The 16,424-nt window shown below is 37.0% G+C and overlaps 2 protein-coding genes across 7 annotated transcripts in view; both read right to left on the bottom strand.

Moving 5' to 3' along the window:
- Positions 1–5,474, bottom strand: part of LOC131688291 (voltage-dependent calcium channel subunit alpha-2/delta-3) — a 47,265-nt gene extending 41,791 nt beyond the window's left edge. For all 6 annotated transcript variants that reach the window (XM_058972484.1, XM_058972485.1, XM_058972486.1 and 3 more), the window contains exons 1-3: positions 5,011–5,474; positions 4,869–4,950; positions 4,627–4,731 (exon numbers count right to left, since the gene is read on the bottom strand). In XM_058972484.1, the coding sequence (XP_058828467.1) occupies positions 4,627–4,731; positions 4,869–4,950; positions 5,011–5,120 (297 nt within the window). In that variant the 5' untranslated portion in view covers positions 5,121–5,474. The remainder of the gene's footprint in view (positions 1–4,626; positions 4,732–4,868; positions 4,951–5,010) is intronic.
- A 1,012-nt stretch (positions 5,475–6,486) lies between these two features.
- LOC131688296 (uncharacterized) lies at positions 6,487–15,838 on the bottom strand. The gene is made up of 3 exons (XM_058972496.1): positions 14,889–15,838; positions 6,672–6,848; positions 6,487–6,608 (listed from the first exon to the last, which is right to left on the bottom strand). The coding sequence occupies exon 1, from the start codon at positions 15,689–15,691 to the stop codon at positions 15,050–15,052; it is 642 nt and encodes a 213-aa protein (XP_058828479.1). The 5' UTR covers positions 15,692–15,838; the 3' UTR covers positions 6,487–6,608; positions 6,672–6,848; positions 14,889–15,049.
- Positions 15,839–16,424: the final 586 nt, after the last annotated feature.

Here is a 16,424-nt window from a genome sequence, read left to right as displayed (position 1 = left end):
TTAGAAAAAGTCGATGTCGAAGTAAAATTTGGAACTATGCACGCATGCACTTCAGAGATAGCGTGATATCCAGAGCTGCGATTTCATTTCAACCCTTTTTTGTGAAAATGGCGATACTTACAAATGTAAACATAAGGCTTTTTTCATACATGCGAATGAGGGCTTTGAAACGCAACCAATTAACCTAAAAATTTGGATTCTACGTTATTGCTTTCTTAAACTACAGCAAAAAATACAACGGGCGAAACTGTATTTTTGTTTATCTATTTAAAGTTTCGCCCTCCACGCTCCATGCAAACAAACAGGGCGATACTTTTTTTTTGCTAGCAGTTTAGAAGCGAAACTGTCATTTTCGTATTTTTTAGGATTATCAAGCTGATACCAGCTGTAAATAGTAACAATGATCGCTATTGAAAAAAACCCGGACGAAATCGGTGGTGTAGAACGGTAGTTATTGTAAAAAAACGTAAGAACGATACTTCAATGCTGATAGGTGGGACCGAAAAAGTAAACAATCGCCAAAGGGGCGATACTATCATTTTGTAAATTTCAATAGCAAAAACAAATTTTAATTTAATAATTTCAAATACTTTATGAAGTTTTGGGTTTCGATCACTGAATCATGCAATCTAGGATATAAAAAACAAAATAGTTCTTAAATAGGAAATAAAAGTCTGGAAATATTCACTGTTGATTTTCTTTGAATGGTATCACTGCTAGTATCACCCTTTTCAAGAAAAAGCGTTGATTTCTTAGTTCTCAGTCGCGTTGGTAATTTGAGTAAAGTATAAACTTCAAATCGATTAAAAAAAAATGCGATTTTTTTGGCTCAGTACAATATATAACCCCTTTAGGAAAATTCAGTTTTCCCACCACAATTTCGATATTTTATTAACAGAGCATTAACAATAATTCGTAGCTATGTCTATTTTATGGGCCATTTTTTCGCTTCCCATTGATTTGATTTGAGATTTCTAGCACTGATGTGGACCTATGCTGATTTGAGCGATTCTCTGAGTCCTGCCACTTTCCCATGTAGTATGTGTTATCAAAAACATCGCGAAACATCAAGTTCTAAATGTTCTCAAACGATATAATATCCGAAGAGAGTGATAAGAGTTATAAGAAATGTCTCATCACACTGTTAGGTGGATTAAAAGCGTTTTTCACTAATAGCAAGATTTTTTTGATGAAATACATGAACGTCTTCAGGGGCCCTTTCACGCACAATAAAATGTCATAACTAAGTAATAACATGACTAGAATTGCATAGTCATTACTTAATGATATTACTTATGCCTTGTATATGGGTACATTTTTGTAGTGAAGGGGATTTTGTCTTATCGTTATTTTTATCCGCGGATAAGAAAATTTATTTTTGTGGTTATGAAAAACAAACACAAATGAAATGAATTCTGTGATCGACTCGTTTCAATTCGACAAAAATGATTCCTCTGGTGCAATAGCATCTGGGTTGATATATTTGTGAACAGATGGGAATGGGAGCATGCATTTAATGCAATCGGAATTCGTACTACGCAGCTTTCTATGTGACTTATGCCCAGCCGGCTAGCCTCTGTATACAAACAGATCTGGTTCGAGGTGATGACACTCAACTGGTTGTGGTGCAAAAAACTACTTATTGCGACTCTCAAACCCTAATGAACGCACTTTCTTCGCGGCAAGAATGTCGATGTACGTGATGGTTCAACTGCATCCGATCGAGTCCGTACTGCGGATCAACTGGAAGCGAAAGAATTTCTGGAGATCTTCCTGAAACCGGTGGGCACGGACGAAGTTACTGATTATATGATTGTCGCAGTGGCGTAGCCAGAGGGGATTAATTGGATTGAAAACATTAATTGATACTGACGAATTTAATTAAATATTCCACAAAATATTATTGGAAAAATATTCTCCGATCACTGCATTGAGAACCGTGTTTAAAGCGTCATGAGTATTTTTGGAAAATTGTAGGAAGGAGATCTTGTAACTTAAATTTCTATGTGCATTTGATTTTTATGTGCATTTGATTTTTGATGTATTATAAACTATATGAATAGCCTCTTAGCAGGATTGGAATTAATAAATATTTCAATATATGTCAAGTTAGTGGCTATTAATGGTGTATATTTGAATGCTGAGTTGAATGGCGTACTAAAATTTCGTGTACTAGATACTAGGACTCGTTGTCAAGTTGTGAGCTTGAATAATAAAGAAAAGTAAAATCAATGCTCGTTAAATTTTTAACGATCACGATCACATTCATTCGAAACTGCCAAATTTCGATGCTAAGTAACAATGAGAATTTCAAAACGTAAAACTGTTCATCTTCTCATAAAATAATTTTGGCAGAAATAATTATAGAGAATTTACTCTTCAAGCAAATTTTGGTCGAGAATGTCTCCAGCAAAGTTCTCGAAAATGCTATTTAAAACAACTTTGTTGACTGTTCAGAGTATCGAAATATAGTAGTAGAACACCTTTACAGCAAGTTATTCTAATATTATTGTATTTGATAAATCTCTTCTGCGGTTAATAAACAATAAATTCACATTGCATTCAAGGTATGAATCTCCGAAGTTTACAAAAAAGATATATTTAAGAAAACTAGCTTTAAAAAAATTAAACGGACAAGGGGTTGGTCCAGACACACAAAGTGTTTCCGTTTTTGAAGCTAGCATCAATTCGGCGCTAGCTTAGTCCTGTCACTAAGTTAGTGTCAGATTCTGATGAGATGAAGTCGAAACGCAATTTCCATAACTAATTTAGTTATAGGTTTTGTGTTCTCAACTCGCAATGATTGCTTTAAACAATTTTCTCCGTAGTGCAGAAAAAATAGTTTTTATCTAAATTTTCTTACTAAGGAGGAATATAGCATGTTCATTTATATCTCGATATGCCGCATTATTAACCCCTTCATGCCCATGTTGTTTGTGGACGACAACGTTTTTAAACTGCTACAACTTTTGATTGAGACAAAATTTGCTCACAAAAACAAATCCAGCTAATAAATGTGACTATTGCTTTCCATTTGAGTATTAACAGTTACAAGGATCGCCAGTAGAATCTAAGTTATTGCAATTAGTCTGATTGGATTCCAGTAGAGCAGTGCTGCCAGGGACAGTTTATGTTATCGACGAAAAATAAATTTTTCATTTATCTTCGTTATGTTGCAATATTATCGAAAACTGATAAAACTTATCAAATTAGACTATCTTTGGCTACGTTTTCCACGCAGTTGGACCATTTGTAAATATTCTAGAAGAATAGTATTGAGCATTGGAAGGTAAAAATTGAGCAGCTTCTAGCACTGCGAGGGAAGCACATATCTAGATGAAAAAAGGCTTTTAATGTTTCTTGAGCGAACCGTTTTCAAGGGAAAATAGTTTTGAAACCCTACATGCCCTAGAAAAAAGTTGGGCATGAAAGGGTTAAGCCTTCATATTTTGAACAAAATTGTTTAAAATGTCATTATCAACAACTTTACTGAAAGCACTAAGTCTCTTACTATTTTTGAAGAGTTAATTTTCCATAATTTCCTCTATGAGAATTAATCGCTAAAATTATTATATCAGAGTATGCGCTGTTTAATATTGGAAAACTTCTAGAAGCTGTCAAACCTTCAAAGACAAGTATTATTAAATTGGGTGATCTTGAACGCTGAACATTTTTTCGAACGTATATCCCACTTTAAAAGATCGCTATCTTTGACTTCATTGATACATTATACAATAAAATAATCTAGAGGTTTGAAAACAGTTTCATGCTGATTCTTCTTGTTTGTAAACTGCAATGACATCTGTATTTGTTTCTGAATTTAAAATAATTTATCAAACTCATGCTAAATTTTAGCACTTTTCGAAAAATTTACGATTTTTATCAAACCTCCTCCAAATCACATTTCTGGCTGCGCCACTGGATCGTCGTGATGATCAACAATTATCTGATGCACAACAACAAGGGCACCATATACTACCTCTCTCTACGCTGTCACTATTTGCATTGGTCATATTACGAAAGGTGCGCTACAATTCGTTTGCCTAATGAAATCGATTCATAATAAGCCATCGAAAGTCATTTCGTGGTTTTTACGAATAAGTCGAAATAAAAGTGCTACCATAGAACTACGAATGATTCATCGCATGTACGGAAAATTCGCATATTTTACGAAAGTTGCCTGTACGAAATTAATTCTTAGCGATTTACGAATATATTCCCTCATTGTATATTACTATTTCATACCTTTTCTCGTCATTTTGCTTTATTTATCGCATTTTCGTTTTTTAATTCAAGTCAGAGTAGTTTCGTTATAATATGCCCAAAATTCAATAAATAAAAATATTCCGAGTCTGTATACCAATAGCTCAAAACCTCATCTTATTTATTAGAACAAGACAATGAGATATTAATTTGAATTCGGAATTCGTGGTAATTTCATAGTTTAACGAAAAAAGCGTCCCATAGAATGCAGCTCTTTTTCTTTTCAAATCAATAATAAACACTTCTCCACTATGAGTGCCTTCCGCAACCATGCGGTAGGAATGACAACTAGCACAGTGCCCCAGCAGTGAAAACAGAAAATCAATAACCATCGAAAAGTGAAAGCATCACGCATATACATACCTTAACAGCACTGACTTTTGCATCCATCATGTACTTGAGATCTTTGGCCATTTCTTCAACAATTTTTTGTCCATTTTTGCTAACTACTTGCGCTTGCTTAAAACTCTGGATAAAGAAATGTTAAAAATGATGAAACAATAACGTATATATAATGAAAATACACTGCCTCATAATGACACAGCAAGCGAAAAAATCGATAACTGTGTCATTCATGTGACTTCCAGCCTAAAAATTATACTCACATCTTCTACTTTCATTCGTCTAGTTATAAAATCTCCTAAGATAGCTAATTCTCCGCCTATTTTTGCAGCCCATCCCTGGACACTGTAAGCAGGAATGAGGTAAAATCACAGGGAACTGCGGAATGTAACAGAAAATACTAACATGCTGTACTTGATTGTCGCTGTTGGCTCGTCTGCGCTACGCGTTATCGAAATAGCAAATATTAACAGAACGGAAAAAGCGATAAAACCCGAACTAATCCTTATGTACATGACTCTTAGCGTTGACTACTAGTTCCTGCAGTGTCCTACAAGTTAACTGCTCTGGTTTGCATTCGTTCGGAAAGCTGTTTCTGGACCACATCCAGAATAGTTCCCCCTAGAGAATGGAAAAATATCGACCACCACCCCACACACTGTGTAACTTCAGAAATCTCCAACTTTATCCTTTCTAATGCGTAAACTTTCGACACTTTCAGCTGCTTAGCGTGTTCGGCTTGCAATTGATATCAGTTTTCGTAGATTTCTTTCTTGTATTTCGCCATTTTGGACATTTTACTTTCACAACTCGTCAGCGGATCCAACAATGGCTTCCATTTTTACTCTTTTCCAGCAGCACCGTAGGCTTTTTTCACCAGTTCGGATAAAAGACTCCACTTTCGGTCAGTCCTGCGCAGACAACCAGACATTGATAATGTCTGAAGCTGTTAACTGTAAACAATCAACATGTGGTGCATCGGAAAGTACACGGCCGCTCCGTAGAGCACGTGCTTTCGAGCACGCCGTTTTGTTGATTGTTTATATGCATCCACGTGCAGGACATGCGCCGTGAACATCATTTTATCCATAAACAAGCGCCATTTTCGGCTTCCGCAGATTGTTTGTACACAAAACTGTTGCGCTTTGTGGGATCTGTTCGGTTATCGAATATAACCCTGTTAGCGGGAAAGGGCGAATCGGTCAAGGGGTATTGCGAACCTCTTTGGGTTTCGTTAATGTGAAATCTGTATGTTCTTATAATAAATTTAAATAAATTTACACAATAGATATAATTTCTTCACTTCAGCCGAATCTACATGCAACCTCTTATGAAATTAAAACAATTTTTACCAAGTTTTACTGACAGTTGTGTGGTGTGGTTGAATGGTCACTAATGGTGCTAAACAACCATCCTGAAAATAATTCTAAAACAATCTAGTAACCATGACGCATTGACACTGTGATGTTCAAAACCTTTTAAACAAGCAAAATATTTCAATATGCCAGTGGCAGTTCGGTTGATTGAATTTCTAACGATCGCGACTTTATTCATTCTAGTTTCAACGGGAGCATTCTTGCTTTACTTTGCTGACAAAATCATCTATTTTGTAGTGCTTTTGCTGACGGTTGGTGGCACATTTAAAAAGGCATCGAATTATGTATTGATTAATATTTTTTTGATTACAGCCTGTTATCGAATTTGGGCAGCTTGTAATGGTTATGCTGGAATGTTTCTTCTACTGGAGCACTCGACATTTGATGGGGATTCTCGTGTCGTTAGGATCGTGTGGCGTTACCGTTCCGAAGGAAGAATGAGATAATTGAAAGAGCAAAATGAATGTTTAATAAACCAAACTATTTATTGAACCAGTTTTTAATGCGTTGGGAGTCATTACGTTATGTGGCATAATTCCCTATCATGGTGGAAACACGGGAGCAAATGGATTGGAATATCTTCACAGTCGTAGCTATCGTTGCTGAATAGTTTTCGTTGACAAACACCTGTGTAGGATATACAAAACGTTAAAATATATCACCAGAATGCTGTTTGCATGGGAAGTTTACCACGAATGCAAAGCATAATAGCAGCGGGAATATGAGCCTGGTCACGAGCCCCACGAGAAACGTTAGGAAGTACCAAAATGCCACGACACATAGGAGGAATATCACACACGAAAAGATATCGTCCATGGTTTGAAAGTGCTCCTGGATTAACTTGGAGAGACTTTTCTTGAGTGAAATCTGGAATAATTATTGAACACATATTACACACGATATCAATTGAAATTGCCTGTATAATCATAATCGTTTCAGGATGGACACTGGTATTTTATGCAGATTCATATGGGGTTTTTCATTGAAAAACACCGGGGCCACAGGATTTTTCGACAATGGACATAAGAAAACCTACTTGCTCACATTTGCGCTGCTAGGTGGCACTGTGTACACCAGCTTTTTACCGAAAGTGAAAATTACAAAGATAATTCTATTATCCACAACTTTGTCAAAGACCACAAAGCGATCCGACTTGAACAGGAAAGCTATTAACTTTTAAAGAAGTGATGTCTGAGGTAATTTTACACGAGGCCTAACAGCGCTTGATGAACATGATGGTGGTGGTTCAAAAGTCGATATTAGCGAACTTTTTTTTCTCTTGTTTATTTTCTCTTGTTTATTTGACTCGGCTCAATGCGTTAGTATAACTGAGCCGTGGGTCATTTAAGATTTTTTTTACAATATGTAAAAATTAAAATTAAGCTACCATTGAACATCGGAATGTGGGGTTTTTTCAGGCTTGTCTTGTCTAGTCTACACATACACAGCCAATACATGTAGGGATCCTGGAAAATTGCAGACGGTCGTCCACAATTTTCTTGTCATTATTGATGTTTGTGGCACATATCGAATATGACACAAGCATTAAAGCGGCCAGGCCAACTGTGCAGCGTACAAAATAAAGATGATTCAAATTTATACGGCAATCAAATTATTCATTCAATGAATAATTTAATCAACGGATTATTTTGAACCTTAAATAAGGAAGAAAAGTGGAAAACCGTACACAACCGTTTCAATTTGATGGGGGTTTGATAAATCGTTGGGCGTGACTTTGCTAAGAGGGTTAATGTCACTCCTTTGGTCCTAGGTTCCTGGGATGGGACAGAAGTATTTAGCCCTGCCCTGGCTAATGAGCCAGGGTTATGCCGCCCTTACTCGCTCTGTGGGGTTTTTTCAGGCTTGTGATATTTTAGTCAAGACTGCGCCGTTCAGAGTTTCAACTATGAATGCGATTTTTTGGTTTTGGTGTACGAATGGGTAGCGGCGTGAGTAAAGCAATAGAGTTTGGAAAAACATTGGTGGCAATGTTTGTAAAACAGATATGTGTGCTCGCGCGCATGCGGTTACGAAGGTTTTGAAATAAGCAAAACAAAATGGTTTGCTGCTGACTGTGAGGTGCACGACACGACTAGACACTAGCATTCCAAAACTGTATCACAAATCTGACTACCCCTCAGTGATTCAGGTAACTGGCAATCTGTTATTGTTTTTGTTATAAACACAATCGCACTAGAGTTACCGCAACAGAAAAAATAAATAAAGAAGGGTTGCTGGAAAAATTACTTTTTGGGCCGCATTGAGGGGTCACTCAATACACCGGTAACTGGCGGTAAATGCTTCGCACACTTTTTCTTAGAGATGTTTCACTAAGTTTCAGGTCGTGTCGTTGGTGAGGTCCGAGCTCGAGTGGTAAACTGTGTCATAAAATCTTGGACACAGCGGCAAATAGAATATGTTAAATTGGTAATGAATGATATGGAAAGTACATGGGAATGTATGAAGCGTAGTAATACTATTACAGGGTCTTGTTGACACAGCTTGCTGCAGCGTGTTTAGATCCTCTTCCTGACTGGTAAAACATTAGATGCGTTGTCTGCCGCATCTTGGGGGTCATTCGGTACGTCTTCTCTCGCGATTTCGTTCACGTCCATGTCGTCATCGATACTGCATTCATTATGCTCATGGTCGGATGTTCTTTGTTTGTTTCTTGTACTTACGAAACGCTGTTGTAAATACTTCTTAATCGGTATTTGATCCTTTATTTGTGGTGTTGGTTTGGAGACATTTTTTGTCTTTTGGTTAGAGAACCAAAAGTTAGGTTCACTGACAAGTTCGGATTCCGCATTCTCATTAGCAAACAAGAACTTCTGCGCTTGGCTACCCGAGACATCACTCGGAACCAGCCAGTTGTTTAGACGACGTATGACTTTTTGGTTTTAACGTCTAACAAGTGCCACCTTTGGTGCTAGTTTAGATTTATCGTCTAACTAGCTCAAAGTCTTATGCTAGTCACTGATGAGGAGAATCCGAAACGCAAACATTTCAACTATAATCTATTATTGTTATTTTCACCATAATACAATTATATCAAAACTTTTTTATTTGCAATTATATTTCAACCACTTCTTATTTATGTTATATTTATGAGTTGACAATTACATATGAAAAGGGCGTATTGTCACTATATTAAGTTTTATTTTTTGTGTTTCGAATTCATCTCGTCTCGTCAGTAACTAGCACCAATTAGGTGTCTAGTTAGACAATGTATCTAAACTAGTACCCAAATTAGCACACAAAAAAATCCAAACTCCGGAAAAGCCACATTTCAATATACATTTCACTTCGCTAAGAGCTGGTAGAATCATGCGGTCCTAACAATTAACAGTTTTTTTATTTCGATTATAGAGGTTTTAACCTTAAGGTCATGAAAAATTTCTAACCCTATGTGCGGGGACTCGAACCCAGGTGCGCTGCGTACAAGGCAAATTTACCAACTACGCCACGCCCACCCCCAATTAACAGTTATTCTACTACCCTCAGGCAACAAATATAACAAAAATCTTAAGAATATCGCATATTTTTTAACCATAAGTAGCACATATGTAAATCATAAGATTATCTTATGAAACGGCATTTATTTTGTCAAATTCAGGGATAATCATGTAAAACTTTCCTACTATGAAGAGACTCCGCATGAACTCTCGACATATCCCGACATAAATTATGCGTAAAATTGAAGCATTCTTTCAAGGAACGCTCCGAGAAGCAGTGGCGGCGCTAGGCTTTTTGCCGCTCGGAGCTAAAAGTTAAATTTGCCGCCCTATAGCTGTTATATTCGGTCGCTCATGACAAATGTTTTTACCTTTACAAAAAATCTCGTTCGACTACAGTTTTTAGGAGCAGTAACAGATGTCTCACGTTGGGCATCATCAGAGTCATACTCTAGGATTGGATTTTGATTCTCTGAGTACTTGCCACTTGCAGTTTTATTACTACAATGGCCTATTTGAATTTATTTAGTGCAAAACATGACGTGCGGTACGAACCTTGTGAAGAACAAATCCAACACAGCAATACTGCTAAAGGATACGAGTTTAAAGGGACATACAATTTTGTCCCGTCCTGTGCGATTGCCATTCAAAATCTTCACTCACTGGAGAAAGCGGTTCTTGAAACAACCAACCGCTTCACCCCACGCATCACCTAATCGAAACGGTAACAACACCTTCGATCTCAACTATGTAAACCGACATTTAGAAGCTGTCAGTCCGTCATAATATCTTCTGAAAAAAGCTCAGGCCCTCGGCATCAAGCACTTAACCTCGAAAGACAAATCTGCTGTGAAGTTATTTTTTACATGTCAAACTTAAGTGATCTGTTGGTACTTTATATTGATAATCTCGATTGTAAAAATGGTTCCCGAAACTAATCCGACTGGCACAAGTAGCCCCAACGAGAAAGGTAGGTCGACCACGATTGAGGGGACCTGAGGAGTCCTCATACTCTGCGAAGCTGGGGACAAACGGCAATTAGCGGAGTGAGCTAGAGACGACATATAGACACAGTAAAGGGCATGGTGGTATTAGACTGATTGGTACGGTAGGTATCAATAGTGTTAAAGAGGTAAGTGCAATGATTTCGCCGTTGTCAAAAACCAATTGCAAGTGTAAATGTTGGAATTTCCCAAAAGTTTGGAAACGTTATTGAAATTAAATAAAAGCCATATAGCATGCGGGATATATTTACCATTAGATACATAAGAAGATTACTTTCAATTACAGTAGTAAGAATCCAATTTTTCTGGTTCGTTATTTGTGAGACATAAACTGCACTTCCACCTTTATTCTTTCTTTTGTTAAGTTCAGGACATTATAGTTTTTTTTTCTCAAAAATAGTTAAGTTATTGATAAAGGATTTTTTTAAAAACAATTTTTGCTTGCATTTGCCACGATCGTTACGTTTGAGGTTCAGGTTCAGATATATATTATTTTGTTCCGTCAGATCCGTCGTACTTCTGATCGTTAACACTCTTAATCGTTTACAGTCGCCAAAACAATATGAATTAAAACATTTCAGACGAACTTAACGTTTATCGCGATTAATGGACAATGATAATCACTAATAGATAATTATGTTGAGCAGCATTTGCCGCCCCCAAGTTTTGCCGCTCGGGGCGGCTGCCCCCTTCGCCCCCCCCCCCTTAGCGCCACCACTGCCGAGAAGCAAAGCTAAAGCCCGGTCAGCGTGGCAAGCAGAAAGTTAGCAAAAGTTGAGCAAAGCGAAATTGATGCTGGCAGAGTTTCTGCGAGCATTTTGCGCGATTTGTGCGAGAATTCTGGCAACGAATTCGCTCAAATGCAACAACTGTTTCTGACAGAAGCGGTTAAACCAACCGGTGCTGCTCACTTTTATCCACAATCGAGCCAGAAATGTACGGCCAAGATCTCTGCACGCTTCCTGCCACATCTTTGTCAGATGTTTTGCTCGATTCGTGCTAAATTCTACCAGGTAGGAATTGCCAGGATCTTTGCACAGTTTATGTCAGAGTTCAGCCAAGGTTTAGCTCGGTTCCTATCAAAATTTGCCAGAAAACGCGAGCGAAACCGAGTTCGCCCTAGCTCAACTAACCCGACAGGATACGCGCAGAAATCTGACAGCGCTGCCAAACCAAGACCTACAGAAATCTAGCAGAGCGGTCTCTGCCAGAAAATTTGCTCACTGGGAGAGAGCTGCGCCACTAGCCACGACTAATTTCTACGCTCCCTTGTTCACTAAAGAACTAGAGTGTGACAATCTTATTAAGGGAAGATCTTCTGTTAGATTTTTCGTAGTCTGCTTTCTGGCAGACTCGAACTGTAATTTATTAATATATTTAGTTTCAAGTACATGGTTATATATTCCAATTACTTACAGTTAGTATCTAACCAAGTTTTAGATGATCGAATTCTTTAAACAATTCCTGTGCTTTTCGTACTCCAGTACTATTAAATTATAATTCACGTTGATTAATTTAGGTTAGGTTAAGAATGATTCTAGAATGTAATCCTACCTCGCTAATAATGTTATTTTCCTTGGCCAATAGTTACTGAGGCACTGCGGTTTCAACTGTCTAAGAGGTATGCTTATGAAATTTGCACCAAACTATTTAATTACCAATTTCCACGCTCCACGTTTTACTCTAGTCGCTTGATTGATGTAGATGTCTTCACTCTGAGTTACGTATTTGACGTTCGTCTACCGTGCAACAGTGTGTACACTAAACAGCGGCGATGCTTAAGGCGAACGAGGGGCTAGTTTCATACGTGACATAACATCTTCTAATGTACCTATACATTTTCGAAACATGGAAAATCATTTCCTCTCCCAAGCTTCCTCGTAAAGGCCTGAGAGTATCACTTGATGGGTGCTGTTACAAAACCGAAGTGGCTCCTGGTCTCGCAAGTTTTAGAAACTAGCTGGAATTTCAGGTGAAGTAGCAGGAATTTCAGGTGAAGTAGTCAATAAATTGTGGTTTCGATAAGGTATATGTAAATTTTCTCAAAATAATGAATTATGAAAATAAAATTATCTATTACCAAAAAATTGGGTGCTGATCCATAATTTATTTTCCAGCATGATATCCGTATTTCTTCTCATTGCGATTAAATCTCATTATTAAACTTTTTCTGTAGTCGACTTGTAAGTGCTTGAAAAATTCTAGTAAAAAAATGCTTTCTATCCTTAATACCCACATTTTATTGAAGAGCTGTCAAAGTTTTCTACCAAATCATGTACAAACGTTTTTGGTTAAGTGTACTAAGTGATGTTTTACCAGTAAAGTAGTCCAAAAAATGTTTTTTACGAGGAGTTTTGTAATTTGTCTAATTACTAATTAAAAAACTCATCAATGCGAAGTCCCTTAACATTCTTTACACCTTGTTGATTGACACTTTATCCCTATCTCTTTTTATTTCGCCGCAATTTATTAGTAGTTACAACATGATGTCACCATAAATTCATGAATAAAAGGATTTTGCATCGAAACGAAACGAGACAATGATATGAACTCAAAGAAGAAATTTTTGAACTTGCTGACATGCACCATTTCGATAATACATAATAATAATGGTGGTGTTTGTTATTTACTATTTTTAAGGAAATTCAACAAAAATATAATAATGCCACTAACATTGGATCAATTTACTATTAAAAGAATACTAAATGTGCTTAACTAAAAGATTTTAGTATTTTTTTCATATCGTTCAGGTAGAAACAGAAAAAATATTATATGTGACATACTTTTATGATTAGAGCTAATATAAGAAAAATATAAAATAAAAATATCTAAGTTCAACAACCCGAACACATGAAAAAACAAAAAGAGATAAGTTCACCACGTCATGGAACAAATATGCAGATTTTTCAGACGAACATTAAAATGACCATGTTAACTATTTAAGGTTTTAAGTAATTAACGAAATCTCGAAAAAAACGCTAAAAGATATTTTGCTTCTAAAATGTTACTTCTCACCTTTCCAGTGAAATTAATAGAGTTGAAATACAAAATACACTTTTTAGTTAAGAGGCACTTAAAGACATACCCGTAATTTGAAGAAAAAGTACAACAACACTGTAATGGTTGGGATTTGATGGTATGTGAAGAACGATTTTCCCTTAAAACGTGATCTTCTTTCACCCCTCGAAAGATTTTTAACCATGAACCAAACACCCTGTATACAAAAATCGAAATTAATATTGGCGTTTGAAAATGTTTTCCAAGAGAGCAGCCAGTAATCTATATTAAATCAAAAAGAAAGGCATTAAAATCCAAGAGACTGATTTGACACCTTTTAACCTTTCTAATATAGAAAGGATATGCTATCACTCAAACAATAGACAAGCTAAACACGACGCGAAGAGCCGAGTAACATATTCCGTTCGTCGAAATCGGAAAATGTGTGTATAATAGACCTCTCCACATTTTGAAAAAGTTTTGAAATATACATCGGTCAGCTCAAATTTTTGTTCTAGGTGTGAATTTAAGAACTTTAGCCGAAAATGGCTTAATTTGGACATGATTTAGAGGTGTCTCCAATCAAAAATCGTGTTTCAAAGGTTGTTCCTTAGACATATTTTAACATGTTTTAACAGATGAACACAGCTCTAATCGCAAAAGAAAATTTGTTAACTGGATTTTCATATAGAAAAGTATATCAAAACCAAGGAAAATTAGTAGTATTTTTTCTTGGTTTTGGTATTCTTTTCTATATAAAAATCCAGTTAACAAATTTTCTATTGCGATTAGAGCTATGTTCACCCGTTAAAACATGTTAAGATATGTCTAAGGAACAATCCTTGATGATATGTGGGCAGGTAGGGCCTATTAAATCAGAGTGTAAGTGGTCTTCCTATGGAAACATAGTAAAACACGATTTTTGATTGGAGACAACTCTAAATCATGTCCAAATTAAGGTATTTTTGGCGAAAGTTCTTAGATTCACACCTAGAACAGAAATTTAAGCTGACCGATGTATATTTCAAAACTTTTTCAAAATGTCGAGAGGTCTAGTGTATAAGTACCTATATGTTCTTTGAACTTGGTTAGATTCAACTATAAGTTGGCATTTGATATTGAAATGTCACTTTATTGTACTGAATATCAACTGAAAAATCAATTTGGGGTAAAATTGGATCGAATCACATCCTTTCGAAAAATTAACCATCGTAATGCAGCATATGTCAGATTATATCATATAGATGAAAACCTGATGGTTTTCAGGCGAACAAAAATTCGTAAATCTATTAAAATAATCTGCAATGATCATCTCAAAATATAAGAATCTTTTGAAAGGTAGTTACAAAACGCATGTTATGCTGTTGCAGTAGATTCCTATTTGTAAAACAGTCACATACCAGAGGAAATCTCCATTTCAAATTCCATTTTTTGGACAACGCAGTACTTACCGTGATAGAGTCTCCTTCCATATTCCTTGTATTGTTTTCACTATAATCAATAACAAAAACTACTAATTTTGAAAATGCTTTTTTTATTTGGAATAGATATAATTTTGCACACAAAAACTTCTAAAACAAGACCTCTGCCGTCTACGCATCAAAATATTTATTCATCGCCCACTAGATGCCTTTTGCTTTTTCGGTCGTACATTCAACTGCACGGAGAAACACAACACCATCCGATCACCGACCATGCCGGTCGATTTTATTTCCCAATATGTGCTACCGGTTCCGGGCAGAAACTTTGCCATGTCATCGTATATCACTTGGTCCTTCACCACGTAGGTACCCTTTCTAAATGGACACTGTGGCTTTGGGTCAACCGCAGTTAGGTACCGCGAGTAGATAGCATCTGCGACCGCTAGCATGCCACACACATTCGAAGAAACCATATTATCCAGAAAGGGACGGCAGCTGGCGGACGCATGGAATCCATCGCACCTTCGCACTGTGGCTGTTGGTTCCCATCCATTCGGGAAGTCTTCATTGAATATGACCTCTCCATTTACCACGTAGTGACTGCGATTGTACTGCGAGACACTGAAGTCAGGAAAAAAGATTGGAAGGTTCTTATGGCCGAGACATTGACCTACGCGGTGGACGACGACACGTTTTTTGCCGGACTGACCAAAGGTGTTAACTTTGAGGATATCCGCGATGTTGGCGGCACTTGCCAATGAAGCTGTTGTAGCTACTAAAATGCTGATTAGTCCTAGGTTCATTTGCGAAGATGTACTGAATTTAGCTGACATAGAGTTATGGTTTAAAACAACGATCCTAAACTGGCACCCATTGGATCTGCCTCAAATAATTGATGTACGTTGGGTAATCAAAATTAACTACTGCCTCCAATCGCATGAGCTTATCCATATCTCATTTTTTGTCTCATTTCCTCCCAATTGTATACGCTCAGCTCGATTGTTAGGCAAAATATCTGACGGTCTTTGTGACTGGCCACTATCCAAATTTTCCAGTCGTTGGCGACATGAGGTGATAAATATCTGGAAAATATGAAATCCATTGATTAATAGAGATTACTACTACTTATGATGGCAATGTGGGTGGTAAATTATCCTACATATGAGGTAGAAACTCACCGGAATGCCCAACTGTTCAATAATACATCATTAAAACGGTAAATGCCTGTTCGAAACGGGCACCTGAACACTGGTTCTGCATCGTTTGTGATACTGGTTATCATGGGATGCGCGGAGTTCAGGAAAACGCAAAGATCATTTAAAACTACCTTTCCGGTGAATGGCTTACAGTGTCTGCTGCTATTGCACTGTTCGATCCAAATTTTACCATCGAGTTGATCGTTGTACGCCTTGTGAAATTTAACAGTTACGCTGACAACAAAATTGGTAGAGTTTAACAACACTATTTTTGCATCCGATATGAATACCGGAATATTTGCAAACTCTTCGCACTGGCCGAATTTTCTAATGTAGAGGGTGTTTGTATGTGCATTTCCCGGATCGGTCT

Source organism: Topomyia yanbarensis, chromosome 3 (genome assembly GCF_030247195.1).
Source record: "Topomyia yanbarensis strain Yona2022 chromosome 3, ASM3024719v1, whole genome shotgun sequence".
NCBI lineage: Eukaryota > Metazoa > Arthropoda > Insecta > Diptera > Culicidae > Topomyia > Topomyia yanbarensis.
Note: the sequence above shows the minus strand (reverse complement) of the source record. Positions and strands in the feature narration are given on the sequence as shown.

Bases quoted from the DNA above. Each gene is read 5' to 3' on its own strand.
- LOC131688296 (XM_058972496.1), bottom strand. From the start codon at position 15,691: ATGTCAGCTAAATTCAGTACATCTTCGCAAATGAACCTAGGACTAATC.